This window comes from Mustela nigripes, chromosome 5, assembly GCF_022355385.1.
Source record: "Mustela nigripes isolate SB6536 chromosome 5, MUSNIG.SB6536, whole genome shotgun sequence".
NCBI lineage: Eukaryota > Metazoa > Chordata > Mammalia > Carnivora > Mustelidae > Mustela > Mustela nigripes.
This window is the reverse complement of record NC_081561.1, coordinates 133,452,414-133,475,719: the sequence shown is the minus strand read 5'-3', so window position 1 is coordinate 133,475,719 and position 23,306 is coordinate 133,452,414. Positions and strand designations below refer to the sequence as shown.

At 40.6% G+C, this 23,306-nt stretch overlaps 1 protein-coding gene across 6 annotated transcripts in view; it reads right to left on the bottom strand.

Annotated features, from left to right (window-relative positions):
* Nucleotides 1-2,112: 2,112 nt before the first annotated feature.
* Nucleotides 2,113-23,306, bottom strand: part of DSE (dermatan sulfate epimerase) — an 85,740-nt gene continuing 64,546 nt past the window's right edge. For 5 of the 6 annotated variants that reach the window (XM_059401247.1, XM_059401246.1, XM_059401245.1 and 2 more), the window contains 4 exons: nucleotides 15,534-15,787; nucleotides 10,945-11,184; nucleotides 7,042-7,249; nucleotides 2,113-4,796 (listed from right to left, as the gene is read on the bottom strand). In XM_059401247.1, coding sequence (XP_059257230.1) covers nucleotides 3,008-4,796; nucleotides 7,042-7,249; nucleotides 10,945-11,184; nucleotides 15,534-15,787 — 2,491 coding nt within the window. In that variant the 3' untranslated portion in view covers nucleotides 2,113-3,007. Of the gene's footprint in view, nucleotides 4,797-7,041; nucleotides 7,250-10,944; nucleotides 11,185-15,533; nucleotides 15,788-23,306 lie in introns of those variants that run through there. The other variant, XM_059401249.1, reaches the window with a different exon arrangement.

Genomic DNA, 23,306 nt, shown 5'->3' with positions numbered 1-23,306 from the left:
AATCTTGTTTTATATGTCTCAAGAAAAACATAAATTTACTTTTTAGCTTACAGATACAACATTTCACAACTTGCTTTGTCTGAAAAATTTGTGGAGAAATCTCAAACTCCTTTGTGGGTGGTTTGTGAACCATCAACTATTTTTTTTTAAAAAACAGAATAAATCTTAATGTAAGTTTTTCTATTAAAAAACATTCAGTGGGCATAACAGTCTATTAAAACTATTAAACTTAGAATATTTGCTACTTCTTTAAAATCCTGGCTGAAGTATTTGTAGAAGAATAAATATCTGAGGTGATACAACAAACTTTAATTATTAAAACGGTCCCAGAATAAGGTCTCCCACCTGAGTTTATCAGTGGTCCTAAGAATGTTGATCTCAAAAGAATGTTCGCAACAGGTGATAAATCCATCTATCATCATCATCATGGTTGCTTATAAGCTAAACAGTTACCAGCCGGGGAATATGCCCCTTCCACTGCACAGACAAGCTCTGTATGCTAATAACGCCCAAATTTTCTTTTTTTTCTTTAACTTTCAATTTTTTTATTATGTTTTATTAGTCACCATACATCATTAGTTTTTTTGTTTTTGTTTTTGTTTTTTTTAATCATTAGTTTTTGATAGTATTCCAAGATTCATTGTTACGGATAACACCCAGTGCTCCACGCGATACGTGCCCTCCTTAATACCCAAATTTTCTTTAAGGCTAGGACTAAGAGTCCTGCCAATTCCCCAAACAACAGCTTACATATTCAAGGAGCTTGAAACACTCCTTTCGTAGTGAGCAGTGCTGAAACAGGTTCCATAATTGCTTACTCACTTTACAAGAGAGATTGAACATTGCTGGGTTTTCTGGAAGATACAAAGAGTTCTTTAGTTTTATTCAAATATGTACTATCCCTGATATAAAACATGTCTCATTATAAAGAACTGTGATTCTTTTTAGCTTTTCCTTTTTCTTTTTTTTTTTTTCACTTAACCACTTAAGTCCCTGCCTGTGGAAATTTCTTTGTAAGTGAAATATGAGGTCCAATTAGGAAGAAAAAACTTACTTAATCAATTTTGTTTCAGAGATGCGTGATTACCCTATTTTTAAAAATTACTTGAAGAATGAACTAAGGTGTTAGACTGGAACATGGTCTGATGACTAATTTACTGTCAGCCCCGACCTAACCAAAACAAAAGGAAAGCTGGATTTGGCGCTCACTTGTGCTTTTCATCCATATTAGAAAGTATGCCTTGAGTTTTTGAATGAGATCAGGTTCGCTTGGTAGCCTCAAAGAGCAATTTCCCCTTTTTTTTTTTTTTTTTTCAAAATTTGCTTTTGATCATTTCAGACAATTCACCCTTTGGAATGAGAAAGAGGAGAGAGGAATGCTGAATGAGGTTAAGTAAACGGAGAATCTGTCACATAAAGCAAATTTAAATCCCAGTAACAGCATCCATGCAGGACAAACGGAAGCATTATTCTTTTGAAAACATTATTCTTTTAAACACTGTGTAACGACATCCTCCCTAGAGATTTCCTCCATGAAAGAAGAAAAACTACTTCCTCAGAAGTCATCTTCTAGATGCCAAGTGTAATGAAGTGAAGTCAAACCTTGTTTTCTTTATGTAAGAAGGTTCAAAATTAGCACTGCAAAAAGGTGTTCCTGAGGGTTTCTCCATATCCCTGTTTTCCATTGCATACTAGTATCTCCATGAGTAAAAAGGATAAGGAAAAATAAATGATTGCCATTATGACTTTAGACTTTCAAATCAGAGAATGTGTCCTTACTATAAACTTTGAGCCAAGTGTATTTTCTGTTTTCAAGAAAGAATTCTGCAAGACTCGTCTATGTAGAATGTAAGATAATTACTCTTAAGTTCCCTATAAGTAGATCATTTTCTTCTGCTGAAATCTAACCTGTGGGACATGTTCCCAGCACTCTCTGCTCCTGCTACCACAGGAGAATTTGAATGACCATAACTACGGCCATTTTATGTTTTTAATTACTTAAATATCAGAAGCTGGCTTTTGTTTGCAATGCCACAAAAACGTAAATAAGCAGAGAAATTATTTCTTTCGATTCAAAGAAAGAAATGGAACAAAGAAGGAAGACACCATAGATAAATCATAATTATGTTTATTTAGCAAAATAAACTTAAAGTTTTCTATTAAAAAACGTAAGAATCATATCCAAATTTTAGCTTCCCCATCTTCTTTGGTATTGAAATCAACGTTTGGGATATAAAACATTTTACTTTGAAGTTGAGCCACTGGGTCTTACAACAGTTTTCCCTATAAGGAAAAGAGAAAATTAAGTTACCCGGAACTGTCTTATTTACTGGACAACCAGTGGATGCATTATGTGTGTGCAGAGACCAACATCGCCAAGGAAATATTCATCACGGATATGTGTTTTTCTACTGAAAACACATTTTAAATTTTTAACGATTGTCTGCCATGATTTTATTGTTTTGTCTGAATAGGAATCTGATATGGAGATCCTGCTCTCATTTAATTAATGAACTACTCTCCAAGGAAGTTCACACCCCCACACCAGGACTTAATATTTATTTTTCAACAAAACTACCCGATTAAAAATCTTTTTTTTCTGAACTTATCAGAATTGTGTGTTTCAGTCTTTTCCATAAAACAGTATCTGGAGGTTGCTAATAACATTAAATTAATATTAATAAAACCCAATCTATCTAAATCTTTTTCTTAAAACCAGATTTCTTGTTTCTCCTAAGGGTAGTATCACAGGGATTGCTGAATTAGCCAACGCAAATACTTCCAGAAACGCCATGGGACAACCAAGCTGCTCTTACTCCTCTGATAAACTTTCGTCTTTCCAATTCTGATTTCTCCATATCCCTTCCTTTTTGTGTGAAACTACGTTCCCCCTTAATTTGTTAAAAGGAATCTGAGATAAAAACTCCAATAACAAACTGCGGCAAGTTTTGTTTTTTGCATAGACTCTTGGGACCACAAAACGACCAAACAATGGCTGGCTTTAGTGCTAACACTGGGACTGGGAACAAGAAGAGTACAGCCACAGTAAAATACAGCTGTCTATTAGGAGGACTGCGTAAAGGCATCTTTGGCCATGCAGGCTCTGGGCCCTCTGGAAGTAAGTCAGTTGCATTGCCAGCATGACAAAGAAAATAGCAATGTTCAGGATCAGGAAGAGCCTGGTATAGGACGACGACAGCGACGGGGCCCTGCTGCGCGTCGTCGTCATCATCCGGGCCTGTCCAAAGCGGCCGTTCAGGGAGCCACCGCTTTTGTGTTTCTCATACGTCACATCTGCAAAGTCCAAAAGGTCTTTCATCTCTTCATCCTCGTCGATGGGCAGTTCTTTCTGTGCCAAAATCTGAGCTTTCTGGCGGATCTTCTTCTCGTTGACTTCGATCTGTGCAAAAATATCGGGGACGGCGTCCACGAATTGATAGCGTTTGCCTCCCCTCCGGTTCTTCTTGGACTTGCTCTGCTGCTGCTGCTGCTGCTGCTGCTGCTGCGGCTGCTGCTGCTGCTGCGAGATGGCAAAAATCCGGTCGATGGCCTCCTCCGTCTGCCTCTTGTCGGAGAACCTCAGCAGGCGCTCGGCGGTCTTCCGGAAGCCGGCCGTGTTGCGCACGCGGGACAGGATCTGCTTCTCCAGCAGCTGGAAGACCGGCTTGAAGCGCTGCAGGCTCCACTCCACCAGCGCGGCGTGGTCCCGCAGCTCGGGCGGCGGCGCGCTCCGCACCGCGCAGCTCCGGTCGAACAGGATCTCCCGCCGGTCGGCGATGACCTGCGCGAAGGCCGACTGGCCGGTGCTCTCGCCGGTCCAGAGGTAGGCGGCGTAGGCGTGCCGGCGGGTGGCGACGAACACGTCCAGCTGCTGCGCGTCCCCGTGGAGGCTGAAGCTCTGCACGTCCAGCGACGGCCCGATGAACAGGTAAGCCGTCCGCGTGACGGGGCGCCGCAGGCGCACCGTGACGTTCACGTAGTTGGTCCCGTTGTAGGGGTAGCCGCGAGGGTACGTCACCGAAGCGAAGGTCGCCTTCTCGCTGGAGCCGGTGTCGTCCATCCAGTACATCTTGTAGAGCCCGTCCCGCTGCCGGAGGAAAGCCCCGTGGACCCCGTCCACCGCCGTCTCCTCGAAAGGAACGTCCACGTTGTGGAAGAAGCTCGCTGCCGTCTCCAGCGGGCTCCGCTCTCCCAGGTGGATCTGGTCCACCAGGAGCAGCAGCTGCGGGTGCAGGAGGATCAGGTTCCTCTGGACGCTCTTGAGATCCAGCTGGGGGCTGTAGGCGCCCACTCCCTCCCCTCGGATGAAAACCACCCCGCTCTTCTCCACCGCGGCCACCACCCTCCCCTGGCAGCTGGCTGCCGGGTCGTGCTTGTATTTGGACCATTTCGAGGAGCAGTCTTCCGTGACCTGCCCCTGCCAGGGAGAGAAGCAGCTCTTGGCCGCAGCGGGCGAAAACATCAACACGTTGTTGAAGAAGGTGTACTTTGGCCCATAGAGAGCCTCCGTGATGAAAGGCACGCCGTTGGGGGCAAACGTGAATGAGTTTTGATCGGGATGCTCGTGCCCTGCGTTAAAGTTTCGCCATCCTTTGATCCAGTCTTTGTACTTGTTTCTGTGGACGATGTCATATATGGCACGGCCCCCGAGTTTTCCCGACTTGAAGGAAAGAAAAGACCTATTGATTTCTGCAGGGAGTGCACTCCCGTAGGTCACAACACCCCAGTCTTCAAAATAATGCAACGTGGGGGTGCCAAAATCCGGGGGAGGCACAGATTTCAAGCTGGCGTCATACCTGAAGGGATGAATTGTTCAAAATTAGATGGTTTTTCTGGTGGAAGTTAAAATAAGCCATCAGAACTGACGTGCCGGGGGCGCCTGAGTGGCTCAGTGGGTTAAAGCCTCTGCCTTCGGCTCAGGTCATGATCCCAGGACCCTGGGATCGAGCCCCACGTCGGGCTCTCTGCTCTTTGGGGAGCCTGCTTCCTCCTCTCTGCCTGCCTCTCTGCCTACTTGTGATTTCTTTAAAAAAAAAAAAAAAAGAACTGGGGTGCCACTTTGTAGTGTGGCTGGAGGACTCAGCACAGATGCTACCCAGAGTGTTAGCAGTGTCCTCTGGAGGAGGGACATTTCTGGAAACACCCATGGATGAGCTTGCGCAGGGGAACACCCTTAGTGTTAGTGAAGGGAGACGAGTCTATCTTCATAGTTGTGAACCTGTGAACCTGCTCGTGGCTACCGGGACCTTCTTCACTGAATGATTTCAGAGCTGCCCTCCAAACAGCGGGGTCACACTTCCAAATTTCTAGCCCAGGGACTTCTATCCTGGAGAACCCAGTGTTAGGATCAAGACTCGAACAAGCCACAGTTGTAAGGAAGTACTTACTGTTCTGTGACAACCGGTACTACTGAAAGTTTGTTAGACTAATTTTCACCCTCTAAAAAAATAAATGTTAGCAGAGTTGAACTTTACGTATTAGATAAAATTTACTGCCTATACCGCATCTAAGAAGGTAAGTAGATGAAATTCAAGAAACTATTCATACTGGGAGATTTATAATTGTGGTTACCCCTGCTTACCAAAAGCCATGGGTTCTGTTTGAATCTGTAGATGAGATCATGGATTTTGGACCCAAAAAATGGCCTCTCGTTTTTATTTATGACAAATATTTATTATCATATTAATATAAGAATTAACAATAAACTTCCACAGTGATTAAGAACACAGTATTGTGAGTCAGAGAGGGCCCCTGAAGGAATCATAAACATGATGATTGAGATGAACATTTCTGATGGGTGTAGATGATTTCCTGCTCAAGGGAAGAAAGGCAGGCCTATACTATTAGCTCTTAGATACTTTTCTCTAAAATGAATTGATCACCTATGTTTAACCTTACTGGTGTTTGATTTTGGCTGTTTCGTCTGCTGTTCTAGAGTCTCAGGCCATCAGAGATCGTATCTTTACTTAGGTCTAGTTAATAACGTTGGTTTAATTATTGTGATTTAACAATTCCAGACACAAGATGAATTAATTGGCCATACCTCTCTGATTTGGTCAGTCTGCATATTCCTATAAATGGCAGATTTTGAACCAAGTTAGACTTAGCATTAATCTGACTCCTATAGTCAGCTTATAGAACTATCCTGGTTGTTTATTTAGGATAAGTGAAATTACTACTAAATAATTACTTCATACCCCTAAAAGGAGTCAGAAATGGTTGCATATTAATATATTTGCTCCACCTGTGACAATAGTTTTAAAAAATGTTGGTTAAATTGTAACTGGTTGTAACTCTATTAATATTGTTTTCTTCTTAATTGTTTAAACTAAAAAAGAATAATGAAGAGAAGCCAATCAAAACAGAAGCATACTTTGGAATTGAATACACATTTCAATAGCTTGAAAAGAAATCAAGAATTAATGATTAACCAGTTCCCTGTAATTATTATTTTAATTTATTGGATGCCAACAATATACTTGGCAGTACTTTAAAAAGGAGATCCTGGCTTCTCTTTCTAGGCTTAAAGGATTAAGGCAGGAAAAATTACATGGTTCTTTTATTATCAAAGTGAAACTGTCAAATACTGTCAAACACTTTTAAACGGTTTTGGAAATTTAGTAACAACTTTGCTATTAGAAGATTATAATGCTCCATTTATTAAAACAAAACATTTTCCTACCTTTATTTCTCTCTTTGCTGTGATTGCCAGGGTAACCTAGTCTACATTTTGTGCTTTTTCTCTTTATAGGATTTCAAAAATGACGTAAATTGAAACATGACCATCTATGAAATAGTGGAAGCCCAGGACATCTCTAACACAAGAAAACCAAAAAATGCCAAGAGTAATGAGATCCTACACGTAAGGATATGTTTCCAGCAGAGCCTCCAAAGCTGCAACGGGAGCCGAAGCTGAGCTGGCGGCATATGGAGTAGGGGTTACAAAGTGCTTTATGTAGTTTTTCTTTTTTAAATGCAGGAATCTAGCACACGTTCACCCTGGGTATAATTTATTTTTAAAGGCCGCCCAACATGTCCTACCAGAGAAATTCCGTGTGAAGAGTACACCAGCGCTGCCCTTTGGATGGTGTCCCTGGACCTTCGGTCACACGGTTCCTCCTGATCTGGTCAGCAAGCCAGTTACCACTGCCGTTCCGCATGACAAATTTATCCAGGAACACTAATTGGCTTTCTGGACCATAAAACCAGTTGTAATTAGAGTCTGCAATAGCCACAGTTCTTTGAAACCCTGGGGAGAGAAGTTCGACAGAATGAAGATAGATTTAAAACTGCACACTCCACTGAAGACCTAAACAATGATTTCCAATCCTGGTTGCAAATTGGAATTGATTGTGTACCTTGAATTTAAAAAACCCAAAAGCATGACATCCACGTTAAGGAGACCCAGTTAATGAGACCCAAACCAGTTAATGAGACCTCTGACCTGACCTCTTTCACAAATCTTGTGCGCAAGTTTGTATTTGCTACGTGGCTACTTATCACTGGGAAGGGAAGTGCCACAATTCTTAATGCTTCTGTATGCCGCCCACCTTCCTCATTTTCCAGTGTCCATGCTATGCGGCATCATATCTGCAGAGACACAGAGGTTCTCCTCTGGAGCACAGTGAGTTCCTGAACCTGGACTGAGCTCTAGCTGTCTTACTCACTATCCCATATTCTACACCAAGATGATGACACAAGGTGCTTCAATGTGGCATCCAATAAAGTGGAAGTTATAAGGCTTAAGGGAGACATTGCATTTCTATAGGAAGAAACTTTTTCTTAAATATTTTATTTATTTGACGGAGAGAGCAAGAGACAGAGCAGAAGCAGGAGTGAACAGGGGAGGGAGAAGCAGGCTCCATGCTGGGCAGGGAACTCCATGTGGGGCTCAATCCCAGGACCCTGGGATCATGACCAGAGCCAAAGGCAGACACTTAACTGACTGAGCCACCCAGGTGCCCCCATATAGGAAGAAAACTTCCTAATTCCCACAGAAGATCCTGCTAATATATACCGCCACAAGTTAAAGAAAGAAAATGCAAAGATCATACGGGAATAGGTCATCAAAACAAAAGCAGGTAAGACTGGATATACTCCAGTTTTTCATGAAAAAGAATAGGAGACAGCTCTGAGCCAGACAGGAATAATCATTACTAGAATATCCATTGAGGAAAAGAAAAAAAAAAGGTGGGGGGGAGAGAGAGAGAGAGAAAGGTTGTTAAGAATAGACTGATTTTTGGGTGCCTGGGTGGCTCAGTGGGTTGGGCCGCTGCCTTCGGCTCAGGTCATGATCTCAGGGTCCTGGGATCAAGTCCCACATCGGGCTCTCTGCTCAGTGGGGAGCCTGGTTCTCTCTCTCTCTCTCTCTCTCTCTCGCTTTCTCTCTGCCTGCCTCTCTGCCTACTTGTGATCTTTCTCTGTCAAATAAATAAAATTAAAAAAAAAAAAAAAGAATAGACTGACTTTTAACACACAATCCCTTCTAAAATGATACCATGACCATATTTACATAATTTACAGCTAATGTTTTTCCTCTGCCAGTTTAGTAAATGCTATTCCAAGTAAATCTTATGATAAAATGTGATTTCCTGACTCTTCTACTAATCTGTGAATTCCCTGAAAGCAGATATATTTTATTTCTCTTTGAATCCCCTCTCTGGAACAGTGCCTGACACACAGATGTTCGGTAATGTTTTGTTGGATTAATTGACAGAAATACACGAATCCCCCTCGCGGAGGTGTTCCCCTATCCTTTCCAGTTCCGAATGCAGCCACAGACACAGCTCACAGCCCTGATGCGGCCGGCTGTTAGATCTCAGATCAAATGACAAAGCACTGAGACCTCTCCAAGGTCCCTGGCCTCATGGCCTTTATCAAGATAAGCTACAAAACAGGCCTCTCCTGCATATCTAAGAATAAGCAATAAAACAATGGGGTTCTGAAAGTTAATTCTCAACTAAACTTTAAGAAGCTTATCATTCTTTTGCTCTGCAGTATTTTTTGGATACCTAATCAAATAATGGAGATTCTATTCAGCCACGTGTACACAACCAGAGCAGAAAGATTTAAAGACTGGATTCTTTAGTGTAGGGCTAGAATCACCATCTAATAATTACATTTCACTGGTTGGGGGGTGGTGGGGAAGATTCCCCATCCTTTTTTTTCTTTTCCCTTTTCAAATTTTTATTTAAATTCTAGTTAGTTCACCTATAGTGCAATACTGATTTCAGGAAGAGAATTCAGTGGTGAATCACTTACAGACAATACCCAGTGGTCATCACAGCAAGTACCTCCTTGATACTCATCCCCTATCCAGCCCAGCCCCCACCTACTTCCCTCCCCCAACCCTGTTTGTTCTCTGTCTTTGAGTCTTTTATGGCTTGTTTCCCTCTCTTTTTTCTCCCTTCCCCACTACCCATATGTTCACCTGTTTTGTTTCTTAAATTCCACATATGAATGAAATATATATTTGTCTTTCTCTAACTGACTGATTTCACTCAGCATAATATGCTCTAGCTCCATCCATGTCATTGCAAATGGCAAGAGTTCATTCTTTTTGATACACGCCACATCTTCTTTATTCATTCATCAGTCAATGGCCATTTGGCCTCCTTCCATAGTGTGGCTATTGTGGAAATTGCTGCTATCAACGTCGGGATGCACACACCCCCTAGAATCAGCACTTTTGTGTCCTTTGGGTAAATACCTAGTAGTGCAGTTGCTGGGTGGTAGGGTAGATTTATTTTTAACTTTTTGAGGAACTTTCATACTGGCTTCTGGAGTGGCTGTACGAGTTTGCATTCCCACCAACAGTGTGAGAGGGTTCCCTTTTCTCCATATTCTTGCCAACACCTATTGTTTCTTGTGTTGTTAATCTTAGCCATTCTGACAGGTCTGAGGTGATATCTCAGGCTTTTGTTTTTCCCCCCGATGACAACTGATGTTTTCGTGCTCGCTTCAGCAGCACATATACTAAAATTGGGACAACTGATGTTTTCATGTGTCCTTTAGCCATCTGGATGTCTCCTTTGGAAAAATGCCTATTTACTTCTTCTCCACCATTTCTCAACTGGATTATTTGGTTTTTGGGTGTTAAAAAAATTCCCATCTGATGAAAATCTACCTCCTAAACTTTTTCTAACATCTTAGTCCTGTTTAGAAACAAGGAGAGTTTTAAGACTGTCCTAGAAATCCAAGTGTTCTTAAACCATATACATCTTTTTTTAGAGCTAGTTCTCTTAGAAGACTGAGCTACAAGACAACAAGGAATTAGAAGTTTTGTAGCAACTCATTTTTTGATTTTTTATATTTTATATTATGCATTTCACTAAACTATTTAAAGAAAATACTGAAGCTCCAACAAATATGTAGGCACAGTCTTTCATTGTGAATATCTATGTAGCTTGGAAATAAAAACTAAAACCTAAAAAACAAGAGGATCAATTTGGGATTGCATGTAAAGGAAAATGAACATGTAACCATAAATGCTTACATCTTGTTAAGATTCAAGAAAAGGAAATGTTATTTTTGCAGATGAATCAGAAAAATACAAAGTTACTGTTTTGGGAGCTATTTCAAATATGCAAAAAATAAACACAATGATATTTTGGAAATTTAAAAAAAAGATTCATGAAAAGGAATTAGTATATGTACCCAAGTTTTACATCTACAAAAATAAAAGTACTGTGGGGGCTACAAATTATATTTGATCCATTACGCTCCGAGCTTTACAGTACATAAATCACAAATCCTCACAGTAACTTCCCAAATGTTCTGGTTAGATACAACTATTGCATTGTTTGATTTTTTTTTTATAAAAAAAATCCCTTTCATCTCGACATGACTCGAACCCCACATTTCTTTTCCTGGTCTGACTCATTTTCATAATTGGGAAGAACTATCATAGTTAATTGCTCTCCCAATTCTGATTCCTCACGATACCTGGAAGGATGGTTCTGTACATAAATGCGAAGTGTTGTTTAAGCCACGGGTGGCCAAAGTGGTTGATGTCAAAGTGCCTCTGAACAAGAAACATATACTGGAAGAGTGATCTAGTGGTGTAGCTGCCGTAGGCAACGCCTTCGTAGAGGGAACCATCTGTCACCTCTCGGAGCAAGACCAGAGACTTCTCCATGATGGTCAGAACTTGTTTGGTCCATAAGTAGGCTTCTTGAAGATACCCTGCAGAATGAAAACACATGGAAACACTGACTCTAGCTATAAGGAAGCATAAACAAAATTATGAGCAAAAAAATGCTCTGAGTTATCTGACTTCAGTACAAAGAGCATTTTGTAAAACTCGGACTTATCAACAATATAAATAACATTCTGCTAATTCAGGCTTGTGTCCGGTCCATGATTTAAGTTAAAAAGTTCTCGAATACAAGTCATTTATTAAATGAAGATAAACCCTGAAATGAGCTTCAGTTTCCAATCTTTAATCAATTTGAAACCCCATCACATCTAAGATTACAAACTGCCTGTAACTTTGTGTCTACAAGAAGAGCTCTGTGTATTAAGACTTTTATTCAATTTTTCTAAAAACTACTACTTGAAAATATTTTGGAAGCTTATCACCTCATAAAACTTGCACCATTAGTTCAGAGGATTTTTAATAAGCTGCAAATACTATAAAGGCTAAGCAGATAGCCTTCGATCTGTTCTGTCATTAGAGGAAGATCTCTCATCCTTTATGTGCCACAGGATTTCACAGGATTTCAAAAGGCAGCATAGTGGATCAGAGACACCACTGGAGTGCTGTCTTTTACTCTGATGGTAAAAAATATCAACGGGGAGTCCTGAGTCTACCAAAAACGAGCTAAAATTTTGTTCAAGAGCTTTAACCCATCACATTTTTCTACTTCTGCAACTGAAAATTAAAGGCCTTAAAATTTTAATGAAATACTTTTGACTCAAAAATGCTAGCTTCCTATAAATTCTTGCGACTAGCATTAGGTAACAATCACAACTCGCATTTCTAAAACATTTGCAATTTACACAGCACTGAACACAATCTTACTTAATCCTTTTACCAATTCAATTAGGCATTATTGCTCCAAAATTACAGAAAGCTTGACTTGTTCAAGACCTCTGACACATGACTAAAAATGAACAGAACTTTGATCTGAACCTAGGTCTTTAGATTTCAGCTTTGTTTTGTTTGTTTTTTTGTTTAAAAACATACAACCAGTGAGGGTGAAAGTAAGCTCTTCGCCTCCCGGTGTGGATAGAATCTCATTGCTTTGCTTGCACAGATGTGTGTGATCACCAGTGCTGAACACTACCACGGCCCACCACGTGTGTGCTGGGTGTGAGGGCTTCCAGGGCCCCTGGGACCACCAGATCCCAGCCTAAATCCCAGGTGCCAGGCTCTAGACCTGGCTCCCATATCCTGAGGGAAGCACTGTTTGGGTTCCACCTGGAGAGGTGACTGTGAATCGTACCCCGACTCCTCCTGTCCAGCTGTACACCTGCCAGGCCAGTCTTCTGGAGAGTTTTTAGTTTCCATTCTGTAATCATTAGGGTTTAGAGTTCTAATCATTTTCCTCTTTTTCTTCTCTGTATCCTCCATCTCTAACCAGACTCCACAACGTGATACCTAAAATCAGGCCTGCTGGGGCGCCTGGGTGGCTCAGGGGGTTAAGCCTCTGCCTTCAGCTCAGATCATGACCTCAGGGTCCTGGGATCGAGCTCCGCATCAGGCTCTCCACTCAGCAGGGAGCCTGCTCCCCGCTCTCTCTCTGCCTGCCTCTCTGCCTACTTGTGATCTCTGTCAAATAAATGAATAAAATCTTAAAAAAAAAAAAATCAGGCCTGCTACTTATCACCCTGATATCATATGACCTGGCTTTTCCTTCTTTCCCCCCTACCCCCCCAAAGACAACCCTGTTCGGGAGAGATGAGGCAACGTCTACCTTTGTAAACTTTGAATCTGTCAGTATGAGACACTGATACTCTTACTGCATTTCAGTTTTAGTTAACATACAGTGCAACCTCGGTTTCAGGAGTTGATGTTGTTACTGATGCTTTGCCCTGGGCTCGCCCACCATCCATACCCCTTGCTGAATGAATGTTCAGAAGTGAATGTTCTTCATTTCTTCACTTATCCAGACTTACCTCTATTTCAAAGTTCTGTGAACCTTCTCAAACTCACATAAAAAACATGGCTCTCCTCAATTCAAACTGAATACCCTCAATCAGGATTTAACCAGAGTTTCATGACAGCTCTTCTTTCGTTCTCTGGTAATGCTGTTCGTGTAAATGTTTCACAACTGGCTTCCTTCCCACTGATTTGCAAACGGCTCATGTGTGATCCTGTGGTCCCTGATCCTTGAGCCTGAGAGAGAGTTAGCAGAGCAGAGAGAACATTCTGATTCTCCCCCTTCTGAGATTTTGTGGGAGTCCTGTGGGAATTACTGGTACACTAAGCTCTGCCAGCATCTGTGAGGCCAGTCTGGAGAAGGTGGGATTGTCCAAACAGCCTGTGAGGAAACTCCTCATGGTGGTGTGTTTGCCAACAGAGCCAGGACGGCGAGCCTGGTTATTAACTGAGATGGGCCCGGCTGGGGATTTCACTTCTTCTTCTGTCCACTCGTCTTATGAATGTGTACACTGCCTGCGTGAGAGTTCTAGAAACACTGTCTTGCTGAGCACATCGTAACCTTCGTCAGGAAATAAACATACTCGCAAACTCCTGTGAGAGGAGGACTACACCTTTTGACCCCAACCTGAACTGGTATTTTTTTTTTTAACTTTTTTTTTTTTTTAAAGATTTTATTTATTTATTTGACAGACAGAGAGATCACAAGCAGGCAGAGAGGCACAGAGAGAGGAGGAAGCAGGCTCCCGGCTGAGCAGAGCTCGATCCCAAGACCCTGGGATCATGACCTGAGCTGAAGGCAGAGGCTTAACCCACTGAGCCACCCAGGCGCCCCCTGAATTGGTATTTTTGATGTCTGCATAGTATCTGGAGCAATCTTATCTACCACAAAGAATGAAGAAATAAGCTCTTATCTTGCTACTAAAGAACTCAACATTTATATAAAGAAACAAGACTACGAGGCTGACACCCAAGGCCCTGGCTGAGAGCCAGCTCGTCCTGGGTTCTTTCCACCATTTCATGAGGGTGTCTTTTCACAGGCCTTGGGATTTATTTATCAATAAATAAATACTTTGATATTTGTTTATTGATTTGATATTTTGTGTTTTGATCTTTTATTTTTTATTTCGCATTTTGATCTTTTAAATCCTGTTTATTCTTGTGAGAATAGGGGGCAAAGGGAGCCAAGATGAAACTTGGCTCTCTTAAAATATGGCTTAAATCACTATAAATTGAATCTCTATTCTAAGAGAGGCAACAAAATATAGATGGGGAGGGCACTCTGAGTTTCGACAAAACTGGGTCCAAATCTGATACCTTATATGGTTGATGTGACAAATAAAATAGGGACAAGGAATAACACGTGCCACATGCTCAGTTAATATTAGTTTCTTTTCCTGTAAGACTAATTAAAAGTGATGGCTGGCTGATGATTTACAGGCCTGTACCCCTGGGATAAATAATACATTATATGTTAATAAAAATAGTTTTTTAGGGACGCCTGGGTGGCTCAGTTGGTTGAGATGCTGCCTTCGGCTTGGGTCATGATCCCAGCATCCTGGGATGGAATCCCGAGTTGGGTTCTTTGCTCGGTGGGGCGCCTACTTCTCCCTCTGCCTCTGCCTGCTACTCTGTCTGCCTGTGCTTGCTCTCTCTCTCTGACAAACAAATAAATAAAATCTTAAAAAAAAATAAAAATAATTTTTTAAAAAGTGATGGCTGGTTGATAAGACAAGAGAGAATGCTAGACTTGAGGAAATCTGATGCTGGATAATCTACAAAATGCATACTAATTCTTGTGGGGAAGTTGAGTTCTGTCAGATTTTCCAGCCCCAAGTATAGGTTTAATATCCCAATAATTCACTGTGATCTTAGGGCTGCTTTTCTTAAATACAGTCAAATTTAATCATGTGCAGACTTTTAAAGTGTTGTAATTAAATCAGAATTACAAGAACAGAGACAATGTAGTATCAGCAATTATGTAATACATTAAAGCAAAATAGTTACATGATCCACAAAAGTCACTTACAAATTTGACCTAAATGACCCCGATTGGTTATTTTAGGTCCTTAGAGAAAAAAAAAAATAGTGTTGTAATGACAGACATCTGTGTGCAAAGAAGATTCATTTCAAATAATAAACTTCTCGTTAAGCTTTTAAAAACTCCATTTACCCAGGATGGCTATGTTCACTGTCACAATGATTGGGGCAATCAAAAGCCTGACTTAAAAAACCTGCAGGCTGATATAAGTAGCAGAAATGAGGAAGAGATGTCTCTCAATTGTCTAAGAGATGCCCTGGTATTAATTCAACTCATGAGCTCCGTTAGGATCCAAATATGAACACGTACTAGGGCTGGTATAAAAACGCTCTGCGCACAAGGCACCTAGGACCAGCGCTTAGGCATTCCCTCGGTTGTGTCCACACGCACCTTGATTCATCAGGACCAGGCTTCCCGTGAGCAAGGCCATGCAGTTGGTGGGCTGATGATTGTGCAGGTACTGAAATCCCCATCCTCTCCTGTAGGACGTTTCATACATATATCCCGAGACGTTGGCAATCACTTCAAGAAACTTCTCCTGTTGTGACTTGCTCAAGTAGTTGTACAAGAAGTCGTAAGCAGTGGCAAAACCAACCAGGGAGTGAGCAAGTGGGACTTCATCCCAAGGAGCATCTTTGACCAGCCTGCAGAGGGGAAATCAACCACGTGAATGAGCACAACACTTTCAGAGCATTTGTCACACTTTTCGAGTGTCTGTTTCTCAGGAGGAAAGGGCACAATCGAAGATACAATCCGAAGGGTTGAGGGCCTCAGAATTAGCTGCCTTCCACATTAGACACAAGCATAAAGCTTGTCCCATGGAAAAATTACATAGTGAATGCTTTTTTGGGGTTTCTGGCAACATCAAGAGATGCTGAGAATTTTTCCTTTTGATTTTTTACTCTTGATGAGAGGTAGACTATGTTCAAATAGATCTAAAGCACAAAATGTATGCTTAAGTGGCAGGGCAAAATTCTCGGGAATATCCATCCAACTAGTACTCACCCTCCTCTTTTTACACATAGTTACAGGGTCTCAGTTCTGTTCTTACGGCTACTTTGGCAAACCAGTGGAACGCAAATATCCCATCTTATTTCCCATAGGCTGGTCAAGGTGCAGGTATCCTGGCCTCAAGTTTATGACCTCTCAATCTGGACAGACCCACTTGGCCAAGGCCATGATGAGGAGGGTGGCTAAAAATCTGGTGTGAGTGAAATGAGCTGATTCTAATTCTGATTTCTACATCTTGTTCTTTCTCATAAGATGAACTACATTGCCTTTAAGGTCCTTTGAGTATCTCTCAGAGAAGCGTAAAAGCTGACCTGTGAAGGAGGACACCATTTTTCTAGGAAGCCAAGTTTCTGCTTGGCTGGCAACATTATTCTGTAAGTAGTTTTACAGTGTGTGGCCTGCATTATATAGGAAGCTTAGATGGGATTTTTCACAACCACAATTCAATGGAACTATCTAGAAAGCCCTCGCCATGTGCTCAAGACATATTTGAGTAATCTTGAGGACAGGAACACCCAGGAAGAGTGTGCTGTATAGATGGGAGGCATAAGAAAACTCAACTAGGGATTAACTGAAAGCTTGCCTCTTGACCTCTGGGCAATCTCATGAAGGTTCAGCCTCTTTCTCAATGCTTTAAAATGCATAAGCTAGAATATGAAGTGATATAAGGAAATCTGTTACTTTGACATGTAGCTATCTTTACAAATTTTTTAAAAAGATTTTTATTTATTTATTTAAAGATTTTTAAAAATTTATTTGACAGACAGAGATCTCAAGTAGGTGGAGAGGCGGACAGAGAGTGAGAGGAGGAAGCAGGCTCACCACTGAGCAGAGAGCCCGACGCAGGGCTCGATCCCAGGACCCCGGGACCACGACCAGAGCAGAAGGCAGAGGACTTAACCCACTGAGCCACCCAGGCGCCCCTTAATACAGATTTTTTTAAAAAAATTGTTATCTCTGTCCTTTATTATAGTACCAAAAAACAAGATTTAATAGCAGAGCTAGTACACTATAATTTATGTTGTGATGAACATAAATAATAGTATCTGTGATAAGTATGATGCGATATGCAAATATCTGTACCTACCTATGACAAAGTTACACGTTCTCCCAGTATCCCTCTAGGGGTCACCTATGTTCATGATTTGGAAGAAATGCTAAATTTCATGAAACTTAAATGCCATGAACTAGCATTTCAATAAGAAATGCTAAAGTTCATGCAAATTAGGATGCTGTGTTTCTCCCATACAAACCCCACAGATCCCAGGACAGAATACTTAAAAATGCTCTGAGAGACCACCTCCTCTAGACTATATTCCTCTTTTAGGAGTTTTGTATGGAAAATGTGATTTTAGTGATGCCTTCTGTGGTCACCCTGCAGAATTTCAACATTACTCTCCAACTGACAGTGCCTCATTTCCCTTTCTCACTTTTTTGTCCTCTTCAGTGTTTGTGTGTGTATATGTATATGCAGCCTCTACTAGATTTTAAGTTCTACAAGTGCAGGGTCTTATTTTTTCCTCTATTTTATTCACTATTGGATCCCTAAATCCTACAACAGTGTCTGACACATAGTAGATGCTCAGTAAACATTCTTGGAAACCAAAAAAAAAGAAAAAGAAAAAGAAGGAACAGGCCTATAAAACTAGGCTACACTATTAACAGTGACTATATGATCATCACAGAATCAGGAATTTGGAGGAATCTCTTAATACTTAATAATAATTCCCGTGTTTGGTTAGCAGTGGTGATATGGCGTGGTGCTCAAATAACTAAGGTTGATGAGTTTTTTTTTAAACTGTTTGGTCACAAATAAAGCCACCTTGCCAGTTAGCTTGCTAGTGTGGACTGGCTGGAAAGAGACTATGGAGAGGGTGGACTCATTCCCCACTTCTAGGGAAAAAAACAACTTCTCCGGCAAGCTCACTGTCAGGAAGTTAGAACACAGTCTTCAGTGACTCCCGGTGGTTGGTGAGCCAAGAAGAGAATCTGAGTCACTTGCTTCCCAGCCTGTGTCTTCGTGCCATGTCACGATGCATCTATAAATGACAGCTATAAAGTCCACCTAACAACGGCAGAGCTGACATCAAGGAACAGCTACCATCTGCCCAACTCTGACCCATCTGATTACCCCATGAACTTATTGTTTTCTTTTTTAACCAGTGAACTTATTTTTATAGATCAAAGAACATATTATCATTCTCATATTGCAGGAAGTATTACTATGCAATTTCTGTGAAAATCTCCAAACTCCCCCATATACTTGTTTATTCCAGGCAGTTTCCAATCCAATAAAATGTTCATATACCAAATTTTTAAAAAAGCTTATATCATCAGGCTCATCGCTCTATTATAAAACCAGAACTGTAATAGTTACAGTTCTAAAAGGTTATCTAACTCCTTTACCAATACAAGCTGACCTAGCTGTCAACTTCTGCAGTGATGGGAAAGAGCATATTTTAAGGTCATGGAAACCAAAGGAAATTTGCTTCTAGCTCATAGATGGCAGCAAAGAAACTATCTGATTCAATGTGATCATGACTACTGGTTAATAAATCTACTGGGAAAGCTGGCTGAGTGGGCTATTTTTAAAAAGGGGGGGATACAGATAATAATTTATGAATTTTATTTCAGCTTAAAATACCTATATGTATACACATTCACCAAGCTTTTGAAGGTGAGCTACAAGCCTTTCTTTAAAAATAGGTCTACAGATCAGTTCATTGTTCTTTCCTGCAAAGGACACACAAAACCCTCCTCACAATTTTAAGCCTTAGTTTCTCTGTAAGATAAGAATTAAAGATATTTGTGAGGGGCGCCTGGGTGGCTCACTGGGTTAAAGCCTCTGCTTTCGGCTCAGGTCATAATCCCAGGGTCCTGGGATTGAGCCCCGCATCGGGCTCTCTGCTCAGCGGGGAGCCTGCTTCCCCTTCTCTCTCTGCCTGCCTCTCTGCCTACTTGTGATCTCTGTCTGTCGAATAAGATTATTTATTTATTTATTTATTTGACAGAGAGAGATCACAAGTAGGCAGAGAGGCAGGCAGAGAGAGAGAGAGGAGGAAGCAGGCTCCCTGCCAAGCAGAGAGCCTGATGCGGGGCTCGATCTCAGGACCCCGGGATCATGACCTGAAACGAAGGCAGAGGCTTTAACCCACTGAGCCACCCAGGCGCCCCGAATAAATAAATAAATCTTAAAAAAAAAAAAAAAAAGAATTAAAGATATTTGTGAAGGAATGTAAAATCCTTCCAGATTTTTATGTTTTTTTTCTAAACTTTTACAAACGCTACTAAAATATGATAGCAATCTTTTACAGTAAGTTATTCCAAAGCATTTAAGTTAGTTTTAGAAACATATATTCTTTTTCTTTTTGAACTCACACTCATTCTATTTACATATTACCAAAATTGTATAATTACGAGTATTAATAAACTAGGCATAAACTTGTTTGAGAACAAATACAACTGGTACTTGCAAAGCACATTATCCTACTGGCAGGAACAGAGATGAGTGGACATAGCAGCCAACCGGCCTTGACACTGAGCATTCTGGGAGGGTTGCTGTTAGATTACATGAGCAAGGGAGGTGAATTTCACCAGCAAGTCAGTTAAGAGGAAGGTTAGGAAAATTTTTACTGGAGTCCTCTTTTTATAACTTATACCTTCTCTTCCTAAGAGCCATTCTTAAAGAAAGGTCCATGGACCCCCAGCATCTCTGAAGGAAACCTCAAATAAAAATTACTTTCCTAATATAAAGATGTTATATGTTGATATTCCCATTGATGATGCCAAAGCACTAACAGGTTAAAAATGCTGGCACCTTGGGGCGCCTGGGTGGCTCGGTGGGTTAAAGCCTCTGCCTTTGGCTCAGGTCATGATCCCAGGGTTCTGAGATTGGATTGAGCCCTGCATCAGGCTCTCTGCTCAGCGGGGAGCCTGCTTCCCCCTCTCTCCCTGCCTGCCTCTCTGCCTGCTTGTGATCTCTGTCTGTCAAATAAATAAATAAAATATTAAAAAAATAAAATATGCTGGCACCTTTAGCAAGAATCCAGGCAGGGGCACCAAACTCTAACCAACCTTGTGTGATTCTACATGCAGTCATGCACTCTAAGTTTAAAAAAAAAAAAAAAAAAAGAGCCAGTTTCATTTAAGGATATCCTTGGAAAAGTGGTAAAATGAGAATTTTACAAAATCTCAATCCTTTGGGTAGATCTCTCTTCCATATTCTGTGTGATGAAATGGGAAGTATTATTTAAAAAATGCAGTGGATGTCAAAGTGCAGGAACTGTCACGATGAAAAGAAATTGTGCATCGGGAGCTGAGCTCGCTCCTTTTTTCATGAAACATCATTTTTATGTGTGAGAATGAGGAACTGACAAATTCTAGTTACTTAGACTTAGGTATGTAAGCAGAAGTTTCCTTGAAAATGTACAAGAAAGCCTGTGAGTTTAAAGAAAACTGAAAGCCTTTGCTGCCTATGACAAAATTTGAGCTTTTTCAAGAGAAAATAAAAATTTTAGAAAACTTGTATCTGCTGCCATGTTCTTAAGAGTTTACCAATACTTACAAATTTTTCTGATGAGGTCAGTGATAACAAATGTGATTTATTTTTATGTTGTATTACTAAACATGTCAACACTTAGAAGACTAGAATAACTCAGCAAACAAACATTCAAAATAAAAAAGCATGATATTACCAAACCATACATAAAAAAATCCACTGTAGGGGCGCCTGGGTGGCTCAGTAGGTTAAAGCCTCTGCCTTCGGCTCAGGTCATGATCCCAGGCTCCTGGGATCGAGCCCCACATCAGGCTTTCTGCTCGGCAGGGAGCCTGCTTCCTCCTCTCTCTCTGCCTGCCTCCCTGCCTACTTGTGATCTCTGTCTGTCAAATGAAAATAAAATCTTTAAAAAAATATCCACTGTAAGTGCAAAATATACCAATGGATTTTTCTACCAATGAAAAGATAACATGGTTTCAGATTCCACACTGAAACTAACTTTTCTGACCCAGAGTCCATTTAAAATTAACTTTCATGAAACCACCACTTGTCAAGTCCTAGTACAGTAACAAAGAGCATCCAAGGGCACCTGGGTGGTTCAGTCAGTTGGGTGTCTGCCTTTGGCTCAGGTCAGGTCATGATCTCGGGTTCCTGGGATCGAGCCCCAGGTCTGGCTCCCTCCCTGCTCAGTGGACAGTCTGCTTCTCCCTCTGCCCCTCCCCTCCACTCATGCTCTCTCTCTCAAATAAATACATAAAATCTTAAAAAGAGAATATCCATAATTATCTGAAAAGATTCTTCAAATAGTCCATCCTTTACAATCACGTTGTTTGTAAAAAAATACAGCTATGAAGCAGCTGTATTTTCTTCATATAAGTCAACCAAAACACCACACTGCCACAGGCTGGATACAGCAGACATGTAAAATGTAAAACAATGACCTCCTTCACACTAAGTACTTTGTTTTAAAAAATACAGTTATTTCTTCCTAAAAATGTTATTTAATGTTACTATGAAATGGACTTTTCACCCTAAAGGAAAAAAAAAAGAAAGAAATGGACTTTCCCAATGAGTGCATACTTATTTTAAATATTTCTGGCTTTAATTTTTAATACGGTGAATATTGATATTTAGATATTGGTCCAGACCAAAGCCCTCTGACATCTTCATTCATTTTTAAGAATGTAAAAGAATTCTGAGTCCAGAAAGTTCAAAAACTGTTCCTAGAATGGTTTCAAAGATGAGTTAAGCAAATTTATGTGACACAGAATGATGTGAACAGGAAAATGAATAATGAATTGTCCAAGTTCAAGGGCATGGTGTTGGTAGGGAAGGGCACAGAGCTGATCAAGATGGCTGCTTCCATGACTCCTGCTGACTGTCAAAGGAAGAAAAGAGGCATAAAAATCCTTCCAAAATGTAATAGCTTCATTGATTCAAATTTTTATACCAGTTTTATATGAACAGACTGCCTCCCTTATGATAAATGCCTTTTGAACTATCCATTAGGTATGGAGTACAATAGGCAAGCTCAGTCTCTATTACTTAAAGGTGGACAGCTGTGCTCGCTTCGGCAGCACATATATTAAAGGTGGACAGCTTACTTGATTAAGAAAGCTAATAAAAAGAAGTCAAATAAAAAACAAAACAAAACAAAAAAGAAGTCAAATAATAATGTTGGCCTCTATTTTTACTTGTAGAGATTGAAGAATGATCAAATGAGTATATTTAAATTTTTTTCATATAGTTTTAATAGACAATAATTTAGAAACTAACCATCTGTGAAAAGATTAACATTTAGGATTACAAAGTTCACAGAACTCCTTATATAATCTTGTTTAACTTTTTATACATTTATTTCATTTACACAAGTACTGTAAAAGTAAATACGTGGAGTAATATAAGTTTGGTATTTAAAACCTAAGAGGGGTCAAGAAACACTGATATTTATTTAAGTGAATCAGTAGTATACAAAAAATAAACACGAGAAACAATGGGGAAACTCGTAACACCCTTTAAAATATTATTATGGTTATTAGTTTAGTTATCTAGCACATTTTACAGCTTAACAGTTTTACATCAGGCTTTTCCATATGTGACTATATTGTAAAGATCATTATGTGATCCATGGTATAGGCAAAGTTATCTACTTTTATGCTTAAATGAAGTTCTATTGTTTGTTTAACCTTTATAAAAAAGCGGAACTCAAAACAATCCTTTTTCTCATTTTGAGACAACATAGTTTTATAAGCCCATAACGTATTTCCTAAGTGAATTCATAAAGTAGAAGATTCATGTTAAAAAATCTGGTTTAGGGCGCTTGGGTGGCTCAGTGGATTAAGCCTCTGCCTTTAGCTCAGGTCATGATCTCTGGACCATGGATGGAGCCCTGCATTGGGCGCTCTGCTTGGCAGGGAGCCTGCTTCCCCCAGCCCCTGCCTCTCTGCCTACTTGTGACCTCTCTCTCTCTCTGTCAAATAAATAAATAAAATCTTAAAAAAAAAAAAACTGGTTTAATCTGAAGTGCTAGATTATGACTTAAGTTATGACACCAATGAAGTAATTGCAAAGAAGCCAACCTCACTATACTGGACTTCAGTCCACATCATAGAACAAGTAAGGGAGCCAAGTTGGCTGCCTGAGCAGCTCATTGT